The following is a 23,758-nucleotide window of genomic DNA, read 5'->3' as shown; positions in this document are numbered from 1 at the left end:
TCGAAAAAAGTAAAATCGCTGTATCCATAAAAAAATAACAAGTTGCCAAACAGCTGTTGTGCAGCTGCACCGTCATCGCTCATGCCAACAGCGACGCATCGATCACAAAGGTGGATAGCCAGATTTGCCAAAAACAGCGAGGCAGCGAGTGCTGTCACTACACTTGGATATTTGCACAGCACAGCAATTTACCTTGTAGTTATTGTTGTTGTTGTAAATTGCACAAATTAATTGGTCATTTGTCGTTAATTGCCATTGGAATGGGGTTTGCTTTCCTACAAATCATATAAGCGCTTGAGTGTGTGTGTGTGCGTACGTGTGTATGACCAATGCGGGCAACACACGAACGTGGCCAGCGGCGATTGGCAGCAACACACGCGTACTTAGCGCACGACGATGGTGGCGATGATGGCGATCGCGCGGCGTTGGTGATGGCGATGCCGATGAAGATGACGAGTACGTGTACACATTTGCTTGCAAACAAGTAAACAAATGACAGCGACAACAAAAACAAAAACAATGAGAAATGTTGTAACTGCCAATGGCCGACGCTATTGCCACACAGCGTTTGGCGCTTCAGCTGCAACAGTCTGCAGCTTGCAGTAATGTGTCATCAAAGTGCAACAATTGTGTGTGTGTGTGTATGTGTTTACTGAGTTGTTAAGCTCAAAATGAGTGAAACACTTTGTCGCCGCATATTTGCGCTGCTGCTGCCACTATTGTTGTTGTTTGATGGCCGGTGGCATGTGTCTTGCATGCGGCATGCATTAGTACGCGTCTCGCATGCCACAGCTGGAAATTGTGACATTTAACTACCATTTAACAATCAGTCAGCGCTGCAAGTGTGTGTGTGTGTGTGTGACAGTCAACGGCACAGACCGTTAAGCGGCGACTGGAGCCCAATCATTGCTGGGCTTCTGTTTCACTTATTTGCTTTATCTCCAGCTTATTTCACTCCATTTTCGGCAGTCAATCAGCTGCATTTGTCTCACTGCACTGCTGCCACGACTGTTGTTGCTGCCTTTGTTGTGTTGCTGTCGTGGCAGTCACTTTTCACTTGCCACGTTACAGTTGCAACGCATCTATTTGCTTTGTGCCCAAAATTGGTTGAAGTATTTTCAATTAATTTGAGTTCTCCAGAGTGTCGTAGGCATATTATGAAATCAACAATCGACAGCAGCGCGTGTGTTGCTGCAGCTGCGGCGGCGGCGGCAGCGCGCTACGTGCTACTCGGAAGCACTAACACACTGCTAGCTGACAGACAGTCAGACTGACGGTAGACACGTATTGCAACGGCTATTAGTTGTTAGTTATTTTTTTGTACTTGTTGTTGTTGTTGTATTAAGTGTGGAAAAGTTTCTGGAAAATGAGTTGGATTGCGCTGCAAATTGCTCGCAATTAGCTTTTAATTAAAGCCTTTTGCAAGCCAACCATTTTATATGCCATTAACATGCTTTATAATTGTTGTTGGTGTAGCTGTTTTATTTCTTTTCCCTTATAATTGTTATTATTTGTTGTTGTTGTTGGGCTTTTTGTTGTTGTATTACAACAACTTCGCAATGGTTTGCCTTATGTTTTTGTTGTTGTTGTTTTTATTATTATTGTTGTTTATGTCGTTGTTGTTGTTGTTGTTGCTTTACAACAACCAGCGTTATATTAGCGCACCGCATTTGGCTATTTTGCAAGTCCACCAACCTGCAATTATGCGCTCAGCTGCCGTAGTAAGTCCATCACTCCAATGGTGGCATGCAACAAATATAATATAAACCATAACTGGCGCTGAGCGGCAGCAACAGTAAAAACAGTAACAGACCCTAGCGGGCCAGTGAAACTTATTACATATATTTATTATATATATCACTCACTATATATGTATATATGTATATTAATATACTATACATATATACATTCATATACTTATGTATGTATAGAAATGCCGCTTACATAACAGTAGATATGTAAGCTCCACATGGCGAACCGCCGATCGCCGGCTATCAGCTATTGATATTGGTATCATGCCGGTAGCTTGCCACCAAAATATTCATGTGCTTGCCACATGATATGATATACACATACAAACACATGTTTTTATGTTACAATTGTCGCCAATTGTGGCAACTGATCGATCGCATGCATTGCACGAATTGCAATTTTTACTGCTGTTGTTGTTGTTGTTGCTGCGAGATGTCATAACTTCGCTGCTTTTTTAATTAATACCAAATTTGTCATGTTGCACGTAACTGCGCGCATAGCGCTACACACTGCAGGCGAATTTCGTTTTCTAAACGCCGACGGCTGTTAGTTGCCATGTCTAGTTGTTGTTGCTGCTGCTATTGTTTTTGGTGGTAGTGCTGTTTTTGATGTTGTTGCTGTTGTTTCTGGTGGTCGTGCTGCTTTTGATGTTGTTGTCGATATTTTTATAGTTGTTGTTGTCATTGTCTTTGTTGTTGTTGTTGTTGGCATTGTTTTTGTTGCTTTGGTTATACGGCCCACCAGTGCCTAATATGTCAATTATTGCTCGCTTGCATTCGCCAGCAATGCGACACCCAGTGCTCCTCTTGCTTTTTGTTGTAGCTGTAATTGTTGTTGCAGTTTTTTGTGCTGCACCAGCTTGTCATGCCAAAAAGTAAAGCTGTGTAACTATTGCTTAATTGTTTTGCCATTTAATTACACATGTATTTATTGCACATATTTAATTTGCCCACACACACACACACACAGACACATACAAACACACTCGTGTACTATAAATCGCCGCTGCATTTGTGCATACAACTTTTGCTTACAAATAGTTTTGTGGCAATTAATGTGAGTTAATCTGTGGTATGCGCCATAAAAGTCAATTCACCGCTAAACGCTGTTCGTGCGTCAGCCGACTCGGCGGACTTTCGTTAATGTGCAATTAAACGTTTTTTTCGCGCATTTTTTTGCTGTTTTTTGATTTACGGTTAATGGAAAAATTGCCGCTCTGAGTGTATATGCGTGTGTGTGCGGTGAGTGATTCGCGTGTGATTGTCTCACAAATTAATTTTAAAATTGCAGAAATTAATTTTAATGGAAATTTAAACGCCAGTGATTTTAATGAGTTTCACTTCACTTACAACTAATATATACGAGTGTGCCGTTAAATAGGCGGCAAAGGGTTAAAAAGTTAATTAAGGTATTGAGACGTTAATTCGTAGTTATGCTGTATATAAAAATATATTCTAAACGGTATAAAAATGCATTAAAAGTTTCAGAATTATTTTTGAAAAAAGGTTTGAAATATATTTTTTCTTTAATTACGGAGTTTTGAGGTTACAATTCATTTTTTTATGGCTGCAACTCATAAATATTTTATATTTTAGATTATTTTCATTTTTTTTAAAAAAAAAAAATATTTTTATATCAAAAAATTATGTGTTTGCTTACATATACAAAGTACTGAAGGGACCATACTTAGTTAAAAATTTAGAAAAAAATGTTTTTCCACATATTTACAGTATATACAGCCATTATCACGCAAATAGCACTCTTAGCCATAAGAAGCAATAAGGGCTTATACAAATGGCTAAGATCTTTAAAAGAGTAAAAAGTGCTAAACATATGATTAATTGTTTATTAATTTATACATTTATATAAAAAATAGAAAATGGCAATACACGAATAATTAGTATTAATTGAACAACTTCATCTTCTTCAAAACTGCCTAGGTGGCCTAGCAGAATAGGACAATTTATCAAATCTGCAAAAATCATGTGACATTTTTTAAATGTAATCAACGATTTGGTGCCATATACTTACGTTTTTAATACTTGTTACTATATCCCCGATTTTTAATAACTGCATCACATCTGCGCCTCATGCTTTTTACAAGCTACTTGCATCTCTTCTTTGGGATGGAGTACCAGGCTTGCTTAATACCTCCCCATAAATACTCAAACTTTGCGAAATTTTTAACAGCAATTTTAAGTCAAACATCATTCCATAATTTTTCTATTGGATTAAGGTCAGGGCTTTGCCTTGATCAACTCAAAACGTTTATTTTTTCTTTCTTAAGCCAATCCTTTGTGACCTTCGCTGTGTGCTTAAGGTCGTTATCCGGCATGAAAGTCCAGCGAAGGGGCTTGAAATTGAAAGCAAATCGTTCTATTTCATTCCTTAATATGTCTAAATGTGTATACCAATCCGTTTTCCTGTTAATGCGTATAATTGGGCACGCGCCATGCCAGGAAAAGGCACCCCATATGATAATATTTCCGCCTGTTTGTGCCGATTTTGGATCTGCCGCTTTTTACGACTCAGGCGCCCAAAAAGTTGAGCTTCATTTAAATGTCTTCCAACAGTCTTCCACGGTATACTCGTATTTAATCTATATTCTTCATTGATTTCAGCATTATTTGTTTGAAGACTTAAACGGGTCGCCCTTGCTTTTTAGGACTATGGCTCTATCTTCAGTCATTGTTGACGTTGGCGATGGTTGTAGTTTTTTTCCATTTTCGAAATTGATAAATTTTATTAAATATTTTTAAAATATAAATATGTATACATAATATTTAATTTTTTTTTTTAAATAAACAAATGTCCAAGATCGATATAAAACGATTTAATCGACCAGTGCTTGACCCTAGAGACATCTATTGGAAAACGGCGAAAGCAAAGTTGTAGACCTAATATAGAACTAAAAAATTTGCATAAATGCATACACACAGCTACAAAGCAAACAGGTTCTAAGGTTCATTTTCAAATTTTTCTTCATAAACTGTCATCAATTACGCGCTTTGCTACCACCGGCCGGCAGACACACCAATCAATCAAGCTTTATGGCAGCAAGCAGCCTTGCCGAACCCCTTTTTGCATGCACGAGCGATAAATTTTCGAATTAGAAAAAAAAGCTGAAAAACTATATAAAAAAATCGACTAAAAAATTAATATAAAGAAATTTCAAATCTACAAAGAAGAGAAATTTAAAAAAAAAATCAAAAAAAAAAACTTTCCAAAAAATCCCGTTAATTTTCTCTTTCAACTTGCTTTACGTCAACTGGCATTTGCCCCTTTTGCAAGCTGCACTACATGCGCCAACGGCCGCTTAACTAAACTTGCTACAGCAATTGTGGCATATTTGGGTGCACACGCACTCACACTTCTGCACAAGGCGCGTACATATGAACATGCACACTGGAGGCGTTAATAACTGTCACAAAACGACATTAAAGTGTTAATGCATGGCAGCGATGCCACGAGCAGCGCAGGAGAGCAGAAGAAAGAGGTGCGGCGCAGGCAGCCAGCAACAGCATCAGCAGAGGCAGCATGCAAACGAGCAACAATCAGCGCAGTTGTAATGAAATTAGCATATTTAACTTCAACATGTCATAATCGCCGGCTAAGAGATAAAAATACATGAATGCATTTGTTGTGATCGCCGATACGCTGATACCATTTAACGCGCTGTGGGCACATAAGACTCGCAACAACAAATATACACAGATGCATGCAAGCATATGAATATATATGTATGTATGTGTGTGGCAGTTGAGAACGTGTGAGCCTACGGCAACAGATGCTGGTTGCAATGATGCAACTGGCTGGTTGCTGCTTGCTACCGTACAGCAGCCAGTCAGCCGGCCGGCCAGAGCCAGCAAGCGCTTAAATTGCCTGCACGCACTCGTTCCCAGCACAACCATGCCGAACACGCAAACGTATTAATTTCGAGCCGTTTTTGGACTTCCCTGAATGTCTGACTGCTGCGCTGCCTCGCCGTCCTGCTGCCTTGTGCTGCCTGGTGCTTCGCCAACTTGCTTGGGCAACCGGCTGGGCGTCTGGCTGCCTGGTGGCTGTTGTTGTGGCATGCAGAAATGCTTAAAATTGCGAAGGCGCAACTATTTCTGCGACACGCCGCGCCACTCATGCCTTTCTATGCGCGTTGACTACCCCGCTACCGGCGTCCATCGCCGCAGCCGTCATGTGCGCGTTCGGCGTGTAGGCATTTTTACGTGCAACATGCCGTATGCGGGTATACACTTCTGTTAGTGTATTTGTATATGCATCTCGTTGAGTCGACGCGCGACTGCGTAGGCTGCGATGCGCCGGTTTGTCGGCCACCGCGCAGCCATTGCCGCTCGCCACTGATTGCCGCTGAATGCGCGTGAACACGATATCTTGTTTGGTCGTTTGTGTTGACTTTTCGCTTAGCCATTGGCGATTAAAAATGCACTTCATTGCTGTTGCATGCACATGCACAGCGGCGGCAATAATAGCAACAGTAACAACAACAACAACAAATTGCTTAGCAATTGCCTGGCAGCCAGCTGCTCGCCTCCCCAGTTGCGGGCCGCTTTAGTGTAATTGTTGTTGTTGTGATCGTTGTTGTTGTTATTGTTGCACTTGTTGTTGTTGCTGTTGCTCGCGTGCAGGACCCGCAATTGTTGACATTTTGCTATAATTATTTGTTATTATTGTTGTTGTCGCCAGCACTCACATGCCAGCTAATCCTTGCGATTCTTGCCACATACTTACAGCGTACATACATATGTATGTGCGTGTGCCGCCGCTGCAGTTGCATATTTGCGCTATATAGTTGTCGTTGTTGTTGTTATTGTTGTTGTTGCTGTGGCATAAATGCCTGCGTGTTGGTATTTTATTGCTTTTACGTCATTACATTGGCTAATTAATGTTCCACAAACACCAAACGGCTCCTCAACTGCCTTGCCACAGCCATTTGGCGCACTTGAGTTCTTACTCTGTCTCGCTTGGTGGTTTAATTCATTTACTTTGCAGCTTTAGTGCCCGCTATGTTTTTGTTTTTCCTTCATTTTTGCGTTTTTCTCCGTTCATTTTTAATGATTTCCTCATTTTTTTGTTGGCATTTTGCTCCATTTCGTTGGCTTTCTTATGGCGCACACACTTCTTGACCATAAAATGGTGCAAGCTAAACGCGCTTTCGCACACACGCACATACACACTTGTGTATGGACAGTATAATTAATGCATGCGTTTGTCGGTATGAGTGTGGTGTTCTCCTCATAAACAATTGATTTGTTCGTTTTGATATGTGGCGCTATGCATATGTGTTTGTGTGATTGTGTACATAACTGTGCCCATAAAAAGGGCGTTTGCCATTTTTTGCTTCACCTTTCATTAACATGTCAAAATATTTTCATTGCGGATAAGCGAATGGACTTACGGGCACACATGTGAAAGGTTTGGTGGGGATGCTTGACTTATGAGTTGAGATACGTAATACATACATACAGACATCTTAATGCTTTTATGCATATATGTAAACGTTTGTAATACTTTTTAGAGTTTTCTGTGACAATTTAAGAATTTTTATTCAATTTTGCCTGAGTTTAAGTTTGTGAAATGTTTCTACTAACAGAAGTTGTCTAAATAACTTAATAATGTTAAAGAGAAATATATCGTCACTTAAAATACAAAACAACGTGTCATCAAAAAATTCGAAATTGATTTTTTTATTGCTTACTATCCATAACATTATATCATATACAATCACATACTTTCAATCTTCCGCTAACCAATATATAACCCATATATGTATAACCACTTCATAAGCAAAAAACACATTTTGTTTCAATATGAGTTTAAGCTTCCGCTGTCTAATATAACCAATGACTAACCAATATATAACCAGTACATAACCAATTATATACCAATTTTATAACAAAAACTTAAATTTTTTCAAAATGGTCGGTTTCTGTTATATCGTTTAACCTTCACATGCAAACTTATAAAAAGTGATGTTGCGTTATTTTGCATTTTAGGCGACGATATGTATTTTTTGATTATTCTGGATCGCCTTAAAAAAAGGTTTTTGAATATTTCAAATGATATTAAAAAAAAAATATTTTAAAGACTAAAAATTTTGCAATTGAATTCTATTTTTTTCGTAAAAAAATAATTTAAGCGGTTTCACATTGAAAAAAATTTGCTGGGATATATTTTAAAAATATATTAAATTTTTTATTCTTATCTTTACTAAATCGAAAATTTTAACTTGTACAGTTTTATATATATTTTTTTAATTTTTTATTTATTATTTGTATTAATAAATCACATATTTATAGAAATTTGCATATATATATTTAGTATTTTTTTATTAAAATATTATTATTTTTTTAATTATTATTTTTACTTATAAATTACATAATCATTAAATTTTATGTGTCTCACCATTGTCTATAAATTTAATCACACGCCATTACCCCAAACTCATTTGACTTAGCATTTTGCCTCAATTTATTAAGAAATTAATACATTTTTGTGAACAAAATTAATAAATTTTTATTAATAAGCGAATATTTATAAGCCACTTCGTAAATAATATACCCGAATATAAACGTAATATGAGCTCATAGTTTATAAAGCATGAAAAGATCAACGCCTATTTATGCATATATAATTTGTAAACCAAACAAATTGAGCGCTTAATTTACGAGCCGAAAAAGTTATGACCAAAAATATTTTGGTTTTCTCGTTTTCCTTCTTTTTTTTTAATTTTTTTCGTTTTTTTTATTATTTTATTTTTTTTATTTTTTTTCATATCTGCATTTTATTAATTTTTTATTTTTTTTTTTACTTTTTCTATTTTTTTTTTTAATTTTTTAATTTTTTATTATTTTTTTATTTTTTCTTTGTTTTTCTTTTTTCATTTCATTCTCCTTTTTTATAATTTTTTCCCCTCTTCAATTTTCTTCCTCCAAACAACCCAAATATTCCCACACATTACTATAAATCACCACACTACAAAGCCACCAAATTAAGCGCGTACAATCAAAATTAACTGTTCAATATGCAAAACAATGGGAACCAGCCCATAGCGAAGCCCTAAAACCTAAAATATCTCTGTTCACCTTTTTGTACAACCTTTTTACCTGCACCGTTGCATGTTGGTATTTAATTCATTCATATTTATGTTGTCAATGCTCGTAAATGACATTTTCTGGTTAAAAACCCTTTTCGAAAATTTTACTTTTCAAGTAATCGCCCAGTTTCATAAATATTGTTTTACCCATTGTCGATCTTATTAGCGTTTGATTTTTCGTTTTTTTTTTCACTTTTTTTGGTTTTGTTTACTTATGCTTTTCGTAAATTATGTGCACACGCTTTTGTTTGTGTTTGTTCTTGTAATGATCTTTAGTGTAGCTTCTATTTTTTTAAATGTTTGCTCTTGCTGTATCTAGTTATGCGCTACGTTGTTGTTATTGTTGCTGTCGTGGCACACTCTAAATTGTATTTAATTTATTTGTTTAACTTTTTTTGGGGGAGATGATATGTACTCACTTACAAATAAAGCTGGATTTGTGAGCAGCAAAATGAAAGCCCAGCAGTAAAGTGTGGTGAAAGTATCGAGAAAATAAACTAATTGTCTAATAAAGTAGTTTTTTTTACCTCAGCTCTTTTACAGTTGTATCTTCTTCAACATAACTTTATCACAAACATACAAGTAACTAGTCTGAAGCTGGTCCTAAAAAATACAAATTCGAAATTAGTAAATAAAAGTGCAAAAATCAAAAATATTTGTGTATAAAAGTTTTCCAATGAACTTATAAATAACTAGTCTGAAACTAGTCCTAAAAAGTACACATTCAAAATTAGTGAATAGAAATGCAAAAAAACATAAATATATTTGTTCAGAAAATTGCAAATTGAAACTTGTTTACAGTTATACCTTCCTTAATATGTACAGTGTTACAACCAACTTAACAACAAGTAACCAGTCTTAAACTGGTCCTAAACAAAAAGATTTAAATATTAATGACTAAAAGTGCAAAAATCTGAAACATTCAGAAAATTGCAAATTGAAACTTGTTTACAGTTATACTTTCTTCAACATAGTTTTAATACCAACCAACTTACAAGTAACTAGTCTGAAACTGGTCCTAAAAAAATAAAAATTCAAAGTTAGTACCAAACTAATGCTGAAATCATTAATATCTTTTGTTCAAAGGGGTACAATTTGGTACTAGTTCATAACTATACAAAAACTAGTTCGTAACTGGTCCGAAAATAGTTTTTTAAAAAACGGGGTAATACAAAATTTATCGCTTTTAATGGTGAGTAACATCCAACATAGACTCTAACTGGTTTGAAACTAGTCCAAAAGTAATTCATTACAAACCAGTTTGAAACTAGTCCGGTAATATTTATTAAAAATTATTTTTAACACTCTGACACGACATCTCAATTTTTTTTTATGTTTTTCCAATATTCTGCCAACTCTAACAGCATCGCATCCCGCCCCCAAAGTAACCAGTTCACTTTTCGTCGACTAAATTTTTTTCACCGCTACCACAAACCACAGTCACTTATAAATATATCGTTTTTCTTCAACTCAACTACTTTTGAGCCCGTAAATGAGCCACTAACTATCAGCCATAATCATTTCCGAATTGTCTGTAGGCAGTTTGTTGCTTTTGTTTTCATTTTTTATTCCATCATTTTTATTTGTCTCAATAAAATCGCTCGAAGCTGTGAACGAGAAACCAGTTACAGCATTTCTGAAAGCATTTTGCTTATGTTTAGCTTGCTTTGTGAATTATTGTTGTTGTTCAGCGTTGTGTGTGTGTGTGTGACTTTGGTCTCTTCATCCGTTGGCTGCCTCCATTGTTTCGTGGCTTTCAACTGTTATTAAATGTCTCGGCTCTTTAACTCTTCGACTACACCAAATACTGTCTCAATAAACAAATGCAACTCGTTGCGGCTGTTGTAGCGATCGCTTGTGTGTGTGGGTATGCGTGTGTGCATACACATAAATATTAAACGACACACACAACCTGTCCGCTGTGCTGTTTTTTGTTTTAATTAAATTCATATTAAAGCGAGAACACAACGACGCTGCAAACGTAACTTTGACATGTCACACTAATTACTTAATGGCCCCATAATGCTGCTGGGACGCGCTGTTGTTGCGATCACACGTACATATGTTTATATATAAGTAAATGTACATATGTATGTATAAAGGTTTTTCAATTAATTCTTGCTTCCAAGCCATGAGCTCGACAGCGCTCGCCGTCAAGTCTGGCTGTTTAGCGCTTAGAGCGACTTGGCGCGGCGACACACCTGCGAGGCTGCGACGCGCATGCCCAGCAGCATCAGCGCCTGCGCACACGTGATTCCCACCGGACACATATACACAAATATGTACATATGTATAAATATTTATATGTGCAGCTCATATGGCTCTCGCGCACCTTGCAGCAATGCTGCGGGTCTCGTGCGCCACTTTTTCATTGTTGTTGTTGTTTTTATTTTAGTTTCTGTTTTTTGTCCTCTTCTACTTGGCAGTTAAGTTTATTATTATTATCAGCGTTTTTATTGTGCTTGTTGTTATTGTCATGTATGTAGTTAGCTGTTTGTCGCTGTGCCACAACAACAACAATAACGACTATAAATTACAACAACAACTACAGATGAGGCAACAATTAAGCCACGTTTCGTTTTGTTTCAATGTAAATATGTGTATAGACATACATACGTCTATCTGATATACATATATGTATATGTACATATGTATGTATGTGTGTGTGATCGAATGGAAATGTACACAAATGAGCCCAGCAATTTGAATGTGGAAGCTGCTGTCGCTGCGTTGATTTCAATTTCCAAGAATTGACAAGCGTTGCGCATACACTCAGCCCAACAATACAACAACAACAATGTGTCGTTAACGTGCCACAACAACATATGCCTCTGTAAATGCAGCGCGGCCACTGACTGCGCTTTAACTGCTGCTCCTGTTGGTGCTGGTGAGCGTTACCTGCGGTCATCTCATTGCTTCGTGGCAACATTCTCACTACACACACCTACCGCTCCCCACCACTGCCGCGCTCACGCTTACTGCTTTGATGACATTCATTTGATTACGTTATGACGATAACATGACGTGACAGCCGTGTGACAAAGGCGACGACAACAACTAAAACAATCAACTACAATAATAACAATAATAATAATAATAGCAACAACAACAAAATATGAACAGCAAGCAATGACATTCCTGAAGGCAGCCAGCAGGTGGCTGGCGCATCTTCTCCCCACAAGTTCTTCACCACCTAGCGGGTAACCCAGTAAGCAAAAAGCTGTGGAGGCATGTGAATTCTGTAGAAGAAACTCTTCTGAAATGTTTTTTATTAAAAACACTTTGTTGTTGCTTAAATTTCAATACAATGCTGGAAATGCTGATTTCAAGTCGCAAAAGTCTTCCTGATCACCAGCAACCTATTTTCGAAGGTCCTCCTGGAGATCGACTACGAAAGCAATATAATTCAAAATTTCTCAAAAGAATCATCGATTATTGAACTCTATTAAATTTTCTAAAAATTAATTATTTTTATTTATTTTTTAAAGAAAATGCTTTTCCAAAAAAAAATTACAAAAAACACGTTTTTTCCTCGCAACTGAGTATAGCACCTTCTCAACTTCATTTCTAAAGCTTTTAATTTTCGCATTGCTGGGTTAACATTAAACAAGTGTATACACACTTACCTACGCTTAAACAACACACATGGCACAATTCAACACACACACACACCATATACATATCTTCATATAAATACACATACATATGTACAAGTATATGTGGCTGGAGTTGCACTCCTCTTTAGGGACTTGTGACAACTAAAAGTTAAGATTTCGATTTAATGGCTGGTGTGGCTTAATTAATTGACAATTAAATTGCTGCTTGTGTTGGCATTCATTGCAACGTAGGAGAACACATGTAGCATCAGACAATTAAGTGGCAAAACGCAGCAAGTTAAAGTTGAAATATCGAAATGGTACATGCACTCGTTTGACATCGCATCGCTGCTTCCAAGAATAAATATTTTTGTGCACTGCAATGACAAACAAACACACATAGCTGTCTTTATATTACCAACATACATATATACATGCAGGCATATGTGCAATTGGAGCCCGCAAGCAGCGATAAATTGTGAATTATTTATGCATATTTTGCCTTCTCTTACAATCAGAGGCAATTTACATGCCTAAATACATACATATAAACATAGTATAAATATGTATGTGTGCAGCTAAACAAGTGCATTTGAATGCTTGAATATAAATGAACACTTTGTTTTGTGCGCCTGCGTGGTATTTAAGTCGTTTGATGGATATGTTGGAAGAGTTGTTCTTTACGAGAATTTTGTAGCGAGTGAAAAAGTTAGTAATTATTGTAGAAAAAAAAATTGTTAAAAGTTTTATTAGTTATAAAAAATAAAACATTAAAAATATTTTTTCATAAATAATTGTTTTTTTTTTGTAAAAACTATCATCTAAATTTTTTATAAATTATATAACATAAATTGTTATTAATATATTTCATAAAATGTTTAAATGTAAATTTAATAATATTTTTTTATTAATTATAAAAAATGAAATATTATAAATATTTTTTCATACTTATTTTTTTTTTGGAAAATAATAAAAAAAATTAAAGTTGCATTTTAAAATTATATATATTATTTTAAAATGGGAATTTTTATTTCGAATATTTTCTTCTTAACATTTTATTATTTCATAGTATTTTAAAACTAAAAATTTTGGAACAATTATTCTGAAAATTGAATATTTGAAATTTAAATGTATTTTATTTTACTTAAATTTAGAAGTTTTTAGACATGTTATAGAACAATTACTTTCAATATTTTATATTTAAATTTTGGGTAATTTTATTTGTTCATTTAGTTTTATTTTATTTTATTTTATTTTGTTTTGTTTTATTTTATTTTATTTTGTTTTGTTTTATTTTATTTTATTTTATTTTATTTTATTTTATTTCATTTCATTTTATTTTATTTTATTTTATTTTATTTTATTTTATTTTATTTTATTTTATTTTATTTTATTTTATTTTATTTTATTTTATTTTATTTCATTTCATTTAATTTTATTTTATTTTTTTTATTTTAATTTATTTTATTTTTTTTAATTATTATTTTTTTTTTATTTATTTCATTTTTAAATTATATTTTTTTAATTTTATTTTATTTTATTTTATTTTATTTTATTTTATTTTATTTTATTTTATTTTATTTTATTTTATTTTATTTTATTTTATTTTATTTTTTTATTTTAGTTTGATTTTATTTGCATTTAGAATACTTTTAACCATTTTCTGGACCAATCACCTCCCAAATTTTATTTTCGAAATTTTTCTCTTCGATTTTTTTATGCTTTTTTATTATTATTATTTTTTTTTTTTTTTGTTTTACGCCATGTGCTTTATTGTTTTTGTCATTTTGTTTAATATAGTCGCGCTCTACCGCAGAGCACTTTGCTCACGCTACACGCTCGTTTGCATTCCAATTTACAAATTCAACGTTTAATTAAAACATAACAAAAAGACGCAACAATGACAGCGGAAAATGCAAAATTCTGAGATGAAAAAATCCCCAAAACAATATATAAGGCATTTTGAAAGTTATGCAATTAAAAATGCAACAAAAATTCCAAAAAAAAAATCATAAAAATACACTGGAAAAAATTGCTTGGCTTATGAACCAATTTTCAAAAACAAAAACATTTTAAATATTTTTTATAGGAATTAAGTGGTATTTCAAGCATTTTAACACGCGAAGACATATTTGTATGTTTGTATGTATGTACTTTAAAAAGACTTTAAATTTGTAGTTTTTAAATGTCAAACTTTTTTTTGTCATATACCAAAAAATAAATTCGAAATACGCGCACTCCAAAAATACAAAGGAAACTACGTAGAAGCAACAACAATAAACAATTACCGCTACGCCACGCATTCAAGCAACGAAATTGTGCATAAAATTAAAATGTTCCTCCTCATTTTCAGTTCACTTTCCACTTGATTTATTGAGTGCGGCATTGTTCTTGCGGTTTTGTGTTTTTTGTTGTTTAAATAAAAATATTTGAATTTTTGGGGGAGTGAATTCAAGCGACGCGTATGTTAATTCATATATATGTGTATACGCAAAGTATATTTGCAAAAATCCACGACTGACGCTCAAATGCTTAAGATTTTCGAAATATTACACAGCGATTGCTGAAGAGATATTATTAAAAAATAATAATAATTTATGCATAACACTAAAAATTATTTAATTTTGAAAAAAGAGAATTGTTTTTCAACAATTTTTGGTCACCCTCAATTGCAGCACAGAGTCTTCACATCCTTACAGCATCATATACACACTTGTATCCTTTAATTTAGCCATAAATTTGTGCCACAAACTGACTGCGGCGCAATATGCGCATTTGCGCTCGCCAACCGCTTGGCATCTTCGCCAAGATTGCTACCAGAAGCACCACTTTTATGTTAAATTGTTCATCATTTACGTGCGACCCCATTTACTGCATGCCGCTGCGCATTCCTGACGCATCTCTGTGGTTTTGCATGGAAATTGCCTACTGGCAGCCCGTCAGCCAGCCGGCGTGTAGCAGCATCTGCAGCGACCTTTCCACCAAGTGGCGAGCTATCATTTGGCATTGCATTTACTTGCTTGTTGGCATTACGTTTTCATTAGCATTAAGATGCCACGCCAATATGGGCATGCCACACATTGTTGCTGTGAAATCAATGTCACACAATGGCAAAGCAAGCAGAAGTAGAAACAGCAGATTGCGGCGTTAATGTGCATTTTTTGCTGTCTTTTTTGCGAAGAAAAAATGTGCAAATTAAAATTTCACGGGCTTAACTTTTTTGTTGTTGCTTTTATATTTTCTTTTATTTTTTTTTTTATTTTTTTTTTTAATTTTTTGTTTTAATTTTACATTTTACTTTTTTTTTTTTTTTAATTTTTTCGCTTCACTTTTTGATCCGCTTTCCTCATGTGCTACCCAAATGTCTACGCGCTGCTTTTGTTTGCGCTTTGCCTTGTTGTATTTGGTATTCGTGTACGTCACTCAGCCCATCGTGTGACAAATGATTTGGACAGCAAATTTATTGGCCACTTAAATAGCGACTAAGTGCGCTTGGTGTGGCGAAAGAGCGCCGCCTAAAAAAGGGTGTGCAAAAAATGCGGCAAAAAATTAAGCAAAACAACACACAAAAAAAATTGTTGCAAGCAAGTGTTGTTGTTGTTGTTGTTGCAAGCAAAAGAAAAATTGTGGCAAGCAACAACATGCGTCGTAAATTCACTTGCCACATGCAATTGATTTATTTATTTTGTGCTTAGCTGCAGTCTTCAGTGTATTTGCTGCCTTTGAAGCAGGTTACTCATACGCCCTGCTGTCCAAATAATGAAATTAATTCAAATGTGCCTTAATGCGCATAATGCCATTTCATTGTTGCTGTCAATTATGTGTATTGTTTTTGTATTTTTTTTTTGCAGTAAAAATTTTGTTCTTGTTGTTGTTTTCTTGCATTATATTTACAACTAGCGCTGTCAGCGCGCCTTTTGTCAACGCCGCATTGCCGTCAACGAGCGAATCGCCTAATTGATTTTCAATTATATGCAAATAACGCTGTTGCTGCTATTATTTGCTGGCTATATGCAATACATACAAACATATATACATACAGACATATGTACATATATGTGTATGTGTGTGTGTGCGTATACATGTGTACTCGCATATTTATGTGCCGCGCTCGTGCCAGTAATGAAAGCAGCAAGAAAACTGTAATTTCGCCACAAAGTAGCGCACAACACCAGCAACAAAAAAAGCTACAGTAACAACAACAACAATAGTGAAATACTAGCAATTCCAAAAGTAATTCAACATGTTCACGTATCGTTTTAATTGAATTTATTTTTAATTAGCGAAAGTATTTATTCGTGTTTAATTGACAACTGTCCGTCTGTCCGTCTTTCTGTCGGTCGGTTAGTTCGTTCTGCGCTCGCTTCGGTCGGCAAGTTGCGCCGCTTTTGCCAGTCTGTCGTCGCTGTACCGCCGGCTGTTGACTGCCGCGGCCGCTGCCATCGTAATTGATTGCTTATTTTTAGTATTGTTTCGAATAGTTTGTACTTGTATGCGCATGTTGAGTGTTGACAGCGCTCATTTGTTAAGCAATTTACAATTTTGTGCTTTTTTTTCCTTGCCAGGCGCTTTTTTCTCGCAAATAATATAAATACTATAAGTGAAGTTGACAGTTTTAGTTGCCGTGTGCGATTTAAACTAAAGAAAAAATGTGTTTGTGTGTACTATTTTGTTGTTGTTGTTGCTTTTTTATGCAGCTGCGGCAAATTTATGCAAAGTGTTGCGACAATTTGCATAAGTTTTTGGTTTTTTTGCGCTAATTGCTTGAAATCGAGGTGGGTCTAGAGTTTAAAGTGACCTTTTGGTGGGTCAATGAACCAAGCAGATTTTGAAAAATCAATTTACAGCAATAAAATGGTAAGAAATAGTATGAAAATGTGAAAAAATTAAAGAAAAATTAAATGCTTGCTCATAAATTTGGTTTTATGCAGAACAAAAAAATTTTTTGTTGTTGTATATAAATATGTATATTGTATGAAAATATTTTTTTTGTCCTATAGTGTAAAATATTTGAAAATTCCGCTAAAATACAAAAATGTATAATGTTTTATTTTCACATTTTGACTTTTCACACGCCAAACAATTCAATAACTTCTCATACTCAAAAATATTTTAACACAAAAAAATATGTCAAAACTAATTTTCCCCTCTTTTCTTTTCTTTCTCCACCAGATAACAATGAACCGCCACGCATCAAGTGCAATCTACGCAAACACAAGCCAAATCGTAAGCCGCGCACGCCCTTCACCACCCAACAGCTGCTCTCGTTGGAGAAGAAATTCCGCGAAAAACAATATCTGAGCATAGCCGAGCGCGCTGAATTCTCCTCGTCGCTGCGTCTAACCGAAACGCAAGTGAAAATCTGGTTTCAAAATCGTCGCGCCAAGGCGAAACGTCTGCAAGAAGCCGAAATCGAGAAGATCAAAATGGCGGCGCTGGGACGCGGTGGACCGGGTGCGCAATGGGCGATGGCCGGCTACTTTCATCCCAGTCTAATGCATTTGGGATAAGTAGCTAAGCGTGTATCGCACATTATGCTCTGCAATAGATACACTTGGCAACTAAAAGCTTAGACCCAGTTCTTACATAATACATTTCATACCTTTTCATTAGTTAAGTTAGACAGTGGGTTTACAGAGAAATGCATCAAGGAAATTTCGTATAAAGCGAGCTGAGCATCTTATACTAATATGCAGTGTCAATTCAAAAGTGTTCTCCACGAAAAATTTTGAAAATTTTCTAAAATTATATTCATTTGCTGTATAAATTTTGCAGATGATTTTTGTTGTTGCAATCTTTATGGCCCATTGTTTGCTGCTAGTTTATAGATTATAGTTATGTATTCGTAGTTTAACTTACCCCAATTGCTGTGATGTTAGCGCATTTTACATTGTAACTGTAAATATATACAAAGAATAAATTTTGAATTGTATAAAAATTCATAATTATGTATAGTGGAATTCATAAAAATAAGTTATTTAGTGGAAATAGTAACACGAAAGTTTCCAAAAAGGGCACACAAAATCAGTTCACTCAACAATACAAAAATTACTAAATTTTTGTTATTGTAAATTAGTTCAAAAAAATTTTTTCTATTGAAAATTGGTTTAAAAAAATTTAAAAAATATTATCTGGCAATAATTTAGTGGTTTGCAGTTTTTTTTTTGTTTTTCAAATTTTTGGGAATGTATTTTTGAGTTTAAAATTTTTCTATTCAACTAAAAAAATATTCGGATTTTTTTTTTTAATTTTTTAAATTAAATTTTATTAGGAAGTAGATATATACATATATTGAATTTAAATTGAAAAATATTTTATTTTTCATTTTATTTTATTTTTTTTATTTCGAATATTATTTGGCAATAATTTGGGGGAGAATATATAGAGTTCGAAATTGTATTTGTAATATTATTTAATTATATATATTTTTGAAATGTTCTAATTTTCCTTTAAAAAAGTTTGGTAATTAATTATGATTTGAAACAGGAAAATATTGTTTGGCAATAATTTTTTAAATTTTCAAATTTTTTTGCTGTTTATTGTTGCTATAGGCATAAAAATGTTCAATAGATATAAAAAATATTACATTAATAAAAAAAATTATTAAAAAAAATATAAAAAAATAAAATTTTTCCCAGTACAAAAATTATTTTAAAACATAAAAAAAAATAAATTTTCTCAGCAAAAAAATCACGTTAAAAAAAAATATTTAATAATTCAAATGTTTATTTATTTTTTTGAAATAATTTTTTTAACTGAGAATTTTTTTATTTTTTCCTATATTCTTTTTTCTTTCTTTTTCATTTTTTTTAGTAAAAACACCATTATTATTAATATGTTTTTTAAAAAGTTTTAGTTTTTTTAATTAATGAAATTTTTTAATATTCTATTTTTATACATATATTATTTTTTTTGCAGATAATTTTTTTTTCTATATACATATATATATTTTTTGATGCATTGGAAAATTTTTGATATTTTATTTTTATTTTAATTTTTTTTTTTTAATTTATGTTTTATACTTTATGTTTATTGTTTATATTTTATTTTTTTTTTTGTAAACTTAATTGTATTTTTGCTATTTTTATCAACTTAATTAAATTATTGCCAATTGTTTTGCGAAAAATAAATATATTTACTTTATTTTTGTATTGTTTCTATTTTAATACTTTTGTTTAATTTTGTATTGAAATAATCCAAGTAAAAAAAAATCAAAATCAAAAATCAACTGAAACATTTCAAAAAAGGCTTTAGTCTTGAAACAGCTGCAATAAAATGAATCACAACTATTCCAAAGTTAATTAGGCAACAACAAATAGTTATTTTATTGCGACAAATCTAAAACTGTAAATAACACTACCATAAATGTTGGCACTAAACACGCATTAACAACATATAAATATGTATATCAAAATCATGAGCAACAGGTATGCGCAAACAAAGCTTTGACAAAAAAAATCCAAAAATAAAAATATATTATGTTCTGCTGAGTAAACTGCAAATCATTAGCAAAAACCACACAACAAATGAAACAAAAATAAAAAAATTAAAAAAAAATTAAAGTTTAAATAAAATAAACAAAAAATAGCAAATCTTAAAGTCAACAAACACATCCAAATACTGATTAACGGAAATACAAACATTATTCGCTAAACTTGTAACATTTATGTAAATACCAACACATCTACAGCGTTAATTAGTTAGTTAGGCTAGCGCTTAAATAGCTGTAAATATCTATGTAAACACGCTAATAACAAAAAAATGCTGTTAAAATTAATTATGTAATTATTATTATATTATGAATAGTAATCAAAGATTCATTGTGTGTAAATAAATGCACACATAACAAATAACTAACAAATAAGTCCCTGTAATCATTAACAAAAAACTATAAAAATTACAAAAAAAAAAACAAATGCAAACTATAATTTATTATTAGCACTAAAATTATTTAAATATAATCTGTACATCTACACACCTACTTATTTAGCTATAAATAATCGTAAATACCTAAATAGTTATGTTAATTCGTAAGTAGAGAGAAAACAAGTCGTGCACATAAGAATATTAAACTAAAGAATACAACAACAAAATCATATTAAATATTAAGTGAAAAGAATAAAAGTGAAAGCCTTTTTGAAGAAAAAATCATAAATAACTGTTTTTTCTATTTCTCGAAAATCGTTTTGGTTTGGAATGGATTTAAAAATATGAACGGAAAATTTCGAAGGAGTGGAAGGCAGCAGAAATATTTCAAAATGAAAAATTTTAGTAAAAAAAGCAACGGTATGTGCCACTTACAGGTCACCGCCTATAAGGAATCGTTGCCAATCCTGAAACCACTTTTGCTTTACGTCAGGCTAGCGTTCCGTTTTTCTCATTGAAATATTTACATCTGCGCAATTGCGTCCAGGTCCCGCGTTTTGCTGCGAATTTCTAGATAATCCCCCAGTTTGCTTCACTCTCCTGCATGACGCTGATTAAATTATTCGCATATATTGGGTCAATCAGATCTTCTACGGCGGTGCGTTCTTGTTGTCATCGAACACACCTCGAATGTGTGTTCAGCGTCGCTTCTGTCGTGTTGTTCTATAATTATAAGGCCTCTTCGACTTTTCCCATTCTGTGGAGGTACTTTTATATGTATCCGTGGTCGAATAACAGCTGGGTTGTATAAAAATCGACTTCTCCAAATTTACGGCTTGTCCATAAGTTAAGATTTTTTATTAGTCTGGCCGTCCATTTGTCACGACTCTCATGTTCCCATCTTTATTGCAGTGTTGTTACTACATCATTCTTTATTTGTGCTATTGCGCTCTCTTTGCGTTATTTTTGTATATTTTCCTTAGCTCCCACATTTTTTTATTCGTATCTGAGAAGGTCAATTGGGGCATTACCAATTATAACTAATATTGCATCGCCTGATACCGTTCGGTAGGCTGATGCAACTCTAAGGGCTGCGGTGGGAAGTACTATGGCCGCTACTTTACGCAGGTTTTCCTTTTTAATTTTCGCTGTAATTTTCCGCAGTGTGTTGGATTTGTACCTCGCAGGTTAGTCTGGGGTCCAGTCTTACCTAGGTTGTTTATTGGTTTTTGTGTCCTAAAAATATCCGTAGTCGTTTTCATACTTAATTCGAGAGCTATGTGTTTTTTGTTAGCAGTAGTAACTCTGTTCTTTCCGTAGCGGGCTGGTGCTTTCGTGAGTCGAATCATGCTTGTGTCCGTATTATGACTTGATTAAGCATCCCTCGCGCTTTTTCTGTGACTCGTGTTGTAATTACTGCTGTAACGCCAATTAAGTACGATTGGTTCGGCATTTCGAGTTTTAGTAAAGCGTCATAGCTGATGTTCCACAAATCTGGGCCTAGAATGGAACCTTGCGCCGTTCCTGCCTTGACCGCTATCTGTCGTGATCCCTCCATAGTTTCGGACATCTAAAGTCGCAGGCAACACTATTCTTTTGTATATATGCCATTTACGCTGTGTCGCTTCTACACTTTTAAGCAAAATGAGTTTTTAGCAAGATTAGATTGATGAGATATGTATATACATATATCCATATTCACAATATATTCTGATGACTTCCATACGAAGGGCTTTGGTTGTGTCATAAAAAAGTTGGAGTTAAAAGACTTACATAAATCTTTATGGTACGTGCAAACCTGTTCAAAATAACGATTCATGAATATTCGGAGCGTATGTAGCAAAGGAAAGCCTTTGAGTACCGTGTACGAACAAGGGTATCTCAGCGTCGTAACAAATTGGGCAGTCGAAACTGTTTTCGCCAAAAACCCAAATAAAACGTATATGTTTTGATTTACTGGAAAATACAAGATCCCGGTGGCAGATAAAGTGAAATATCTAAGGCTCATCCTGGATAAGAAACCTTCATGGAAGCCGAAGGCAAAACAGGCATCGATTGTCTTACACTGCTGTAGAGAAGCCATTGGCAAAAGTTGGGATATCTCACCGAAAGTGGTCCTCTGGCTCTACGACACCATAATCAATCCCACTATGTTCCATAGAGTCTTTACATGGTGGAGGGCTTTAGAAAACCCACGGGCGGTGCTTATCAGCATTTGAGGTGCATTAAGGTCCACTCCAACCGTGGCACTCAACGCAGTCTTGCACATATTGTTTATATACATCGTCGGAAGTTGTATGTCTGCAAATCTGTTGCTATCAGACTCAGGAATATAGGTACTTAAAAGAACACGTGTCTGAATACTCGGAAATTATCACACACTTTGACTTCATACTGGATTACTTGGATCATAGAGTCGCCTAACCGAACTCTGGCAGGTCTTTCTCTGCCCATTACCTGGCGAGGGAGTTGTGGGGGGGAAGTGGTCGTTGGAGGAGATGGTTAGTGAGCTTCTTTATGGATGGTCAAAGCTTGGAGGAAGGTTGGTGGAAAGATTTACTGTCAGGAGTTCTCTATTAACTCAGTTGTTTGGCCCAAGATCCATCGTAAGAGATCTAGTGATCTCTTTGCCCTCAGTAAGACAAGCCTCTCCATAGTTGTTCGGCTTTTAACGAGCCACTGCACTATTGGCGTTGATGCTGTAAGGCTGGTAATCTTACCACTCACCATCTGCAGAAGATGAGATAGAAACAACTGAACACTTCCTTCTTGACTGTCCCGCGTTCCTACCCATCAGGTATCGCACCGAACTGTCTACGATGGATTGAGTGTTCATTAGAGAAAAATGTTCGGCGATTTCACAATCCTAGTTAAACACTTTAAGCGATGCGCAAAATAACGATTTTTCCCCAAATTAACTTTTTTTAAAATTGAGTCATGAGTGAAAAAGCATTTTCCCCATTTTTTAAGTTAGCTTTCAAATTCCAAATAATTGTATTCGAAGTTCGAAATTGAACAGCCGAGTGCTGTACAATATTACACATCTACTTTACTTCAGAGACCAACTTCAAGACGTAACGCGCAAAAAGCTCCGTATCCGGCCTGTTTTTGCGGAATGTTTAGTGAAGCTCTAACAGCTCGTCCAATTGAGAACACTTCATAACGGCAAATACATAAACCCACATCCTTCGGAGTCACATCACTTAGCCGATGTAAGTAATCAAGCTGGTGTTTGTTGGTTATAATTTCTGTGTTCATTACAAAACTGTCTTAAGTAATAAATTCAACGCGTGAACGATGACGGCGAGCATAATCAGGCAAAAGGAAAGCAGCAATGGTTGACACTAACAACATTTCGAAGTACGAGTTTCGGTTTCCGCAAAATAAGTTGTCCATATTACTGAGCAACATATGTACGAATGTATATGAGTGTGCA

General features: G+C 34.4%; 1 protein-coding gene across 1 annotated transcript; it reads left to right on the top strand.

The window, feature by feature from the left end:
* Positions 1 to 329: 329 nt before the first annotated feature.
* Positions 330 to 18,595, top strand: LOC125776532 (homeobox protein H17). Its single transcript, XM_049449076.1, has 2 exons — positions 330 to 456; positions 17,629 to 18,595. Exons 1-2 carry the CDS (start codon positions 330 to 332, stop codon positions 17,964 to 17,966), a joined length of 465 nt encoding a protein of 154 aa, XP_049305033.1. The 3' UTR covers positions 17,967 to 18,595.
* The last annotated feature ends 5,163 nt before the right edge of the window (positions 18,596 to 23,758 follow it).

Source organism: Bactrocera dorsalis, chromosome 2 (genome assembly GCF_023373825.1).
Source record: "Bactrocera dorsalis isolate Fly_Bdor chromosome 2, ASM2337382v1, whole genome shotgun sequence".
NCBI classification, from domain to species: domain Eukaryota; kingdom Metazoa; phylum Arthropoda; class Insecta; order Diptera; family Tephritidae; genus Bactrocera; species Bactrocera dorsalis.
Note: the sequence above shows the minus strand (reverse complement) of the source record. Positions and strands in the feature narration are given on the sequence as shown.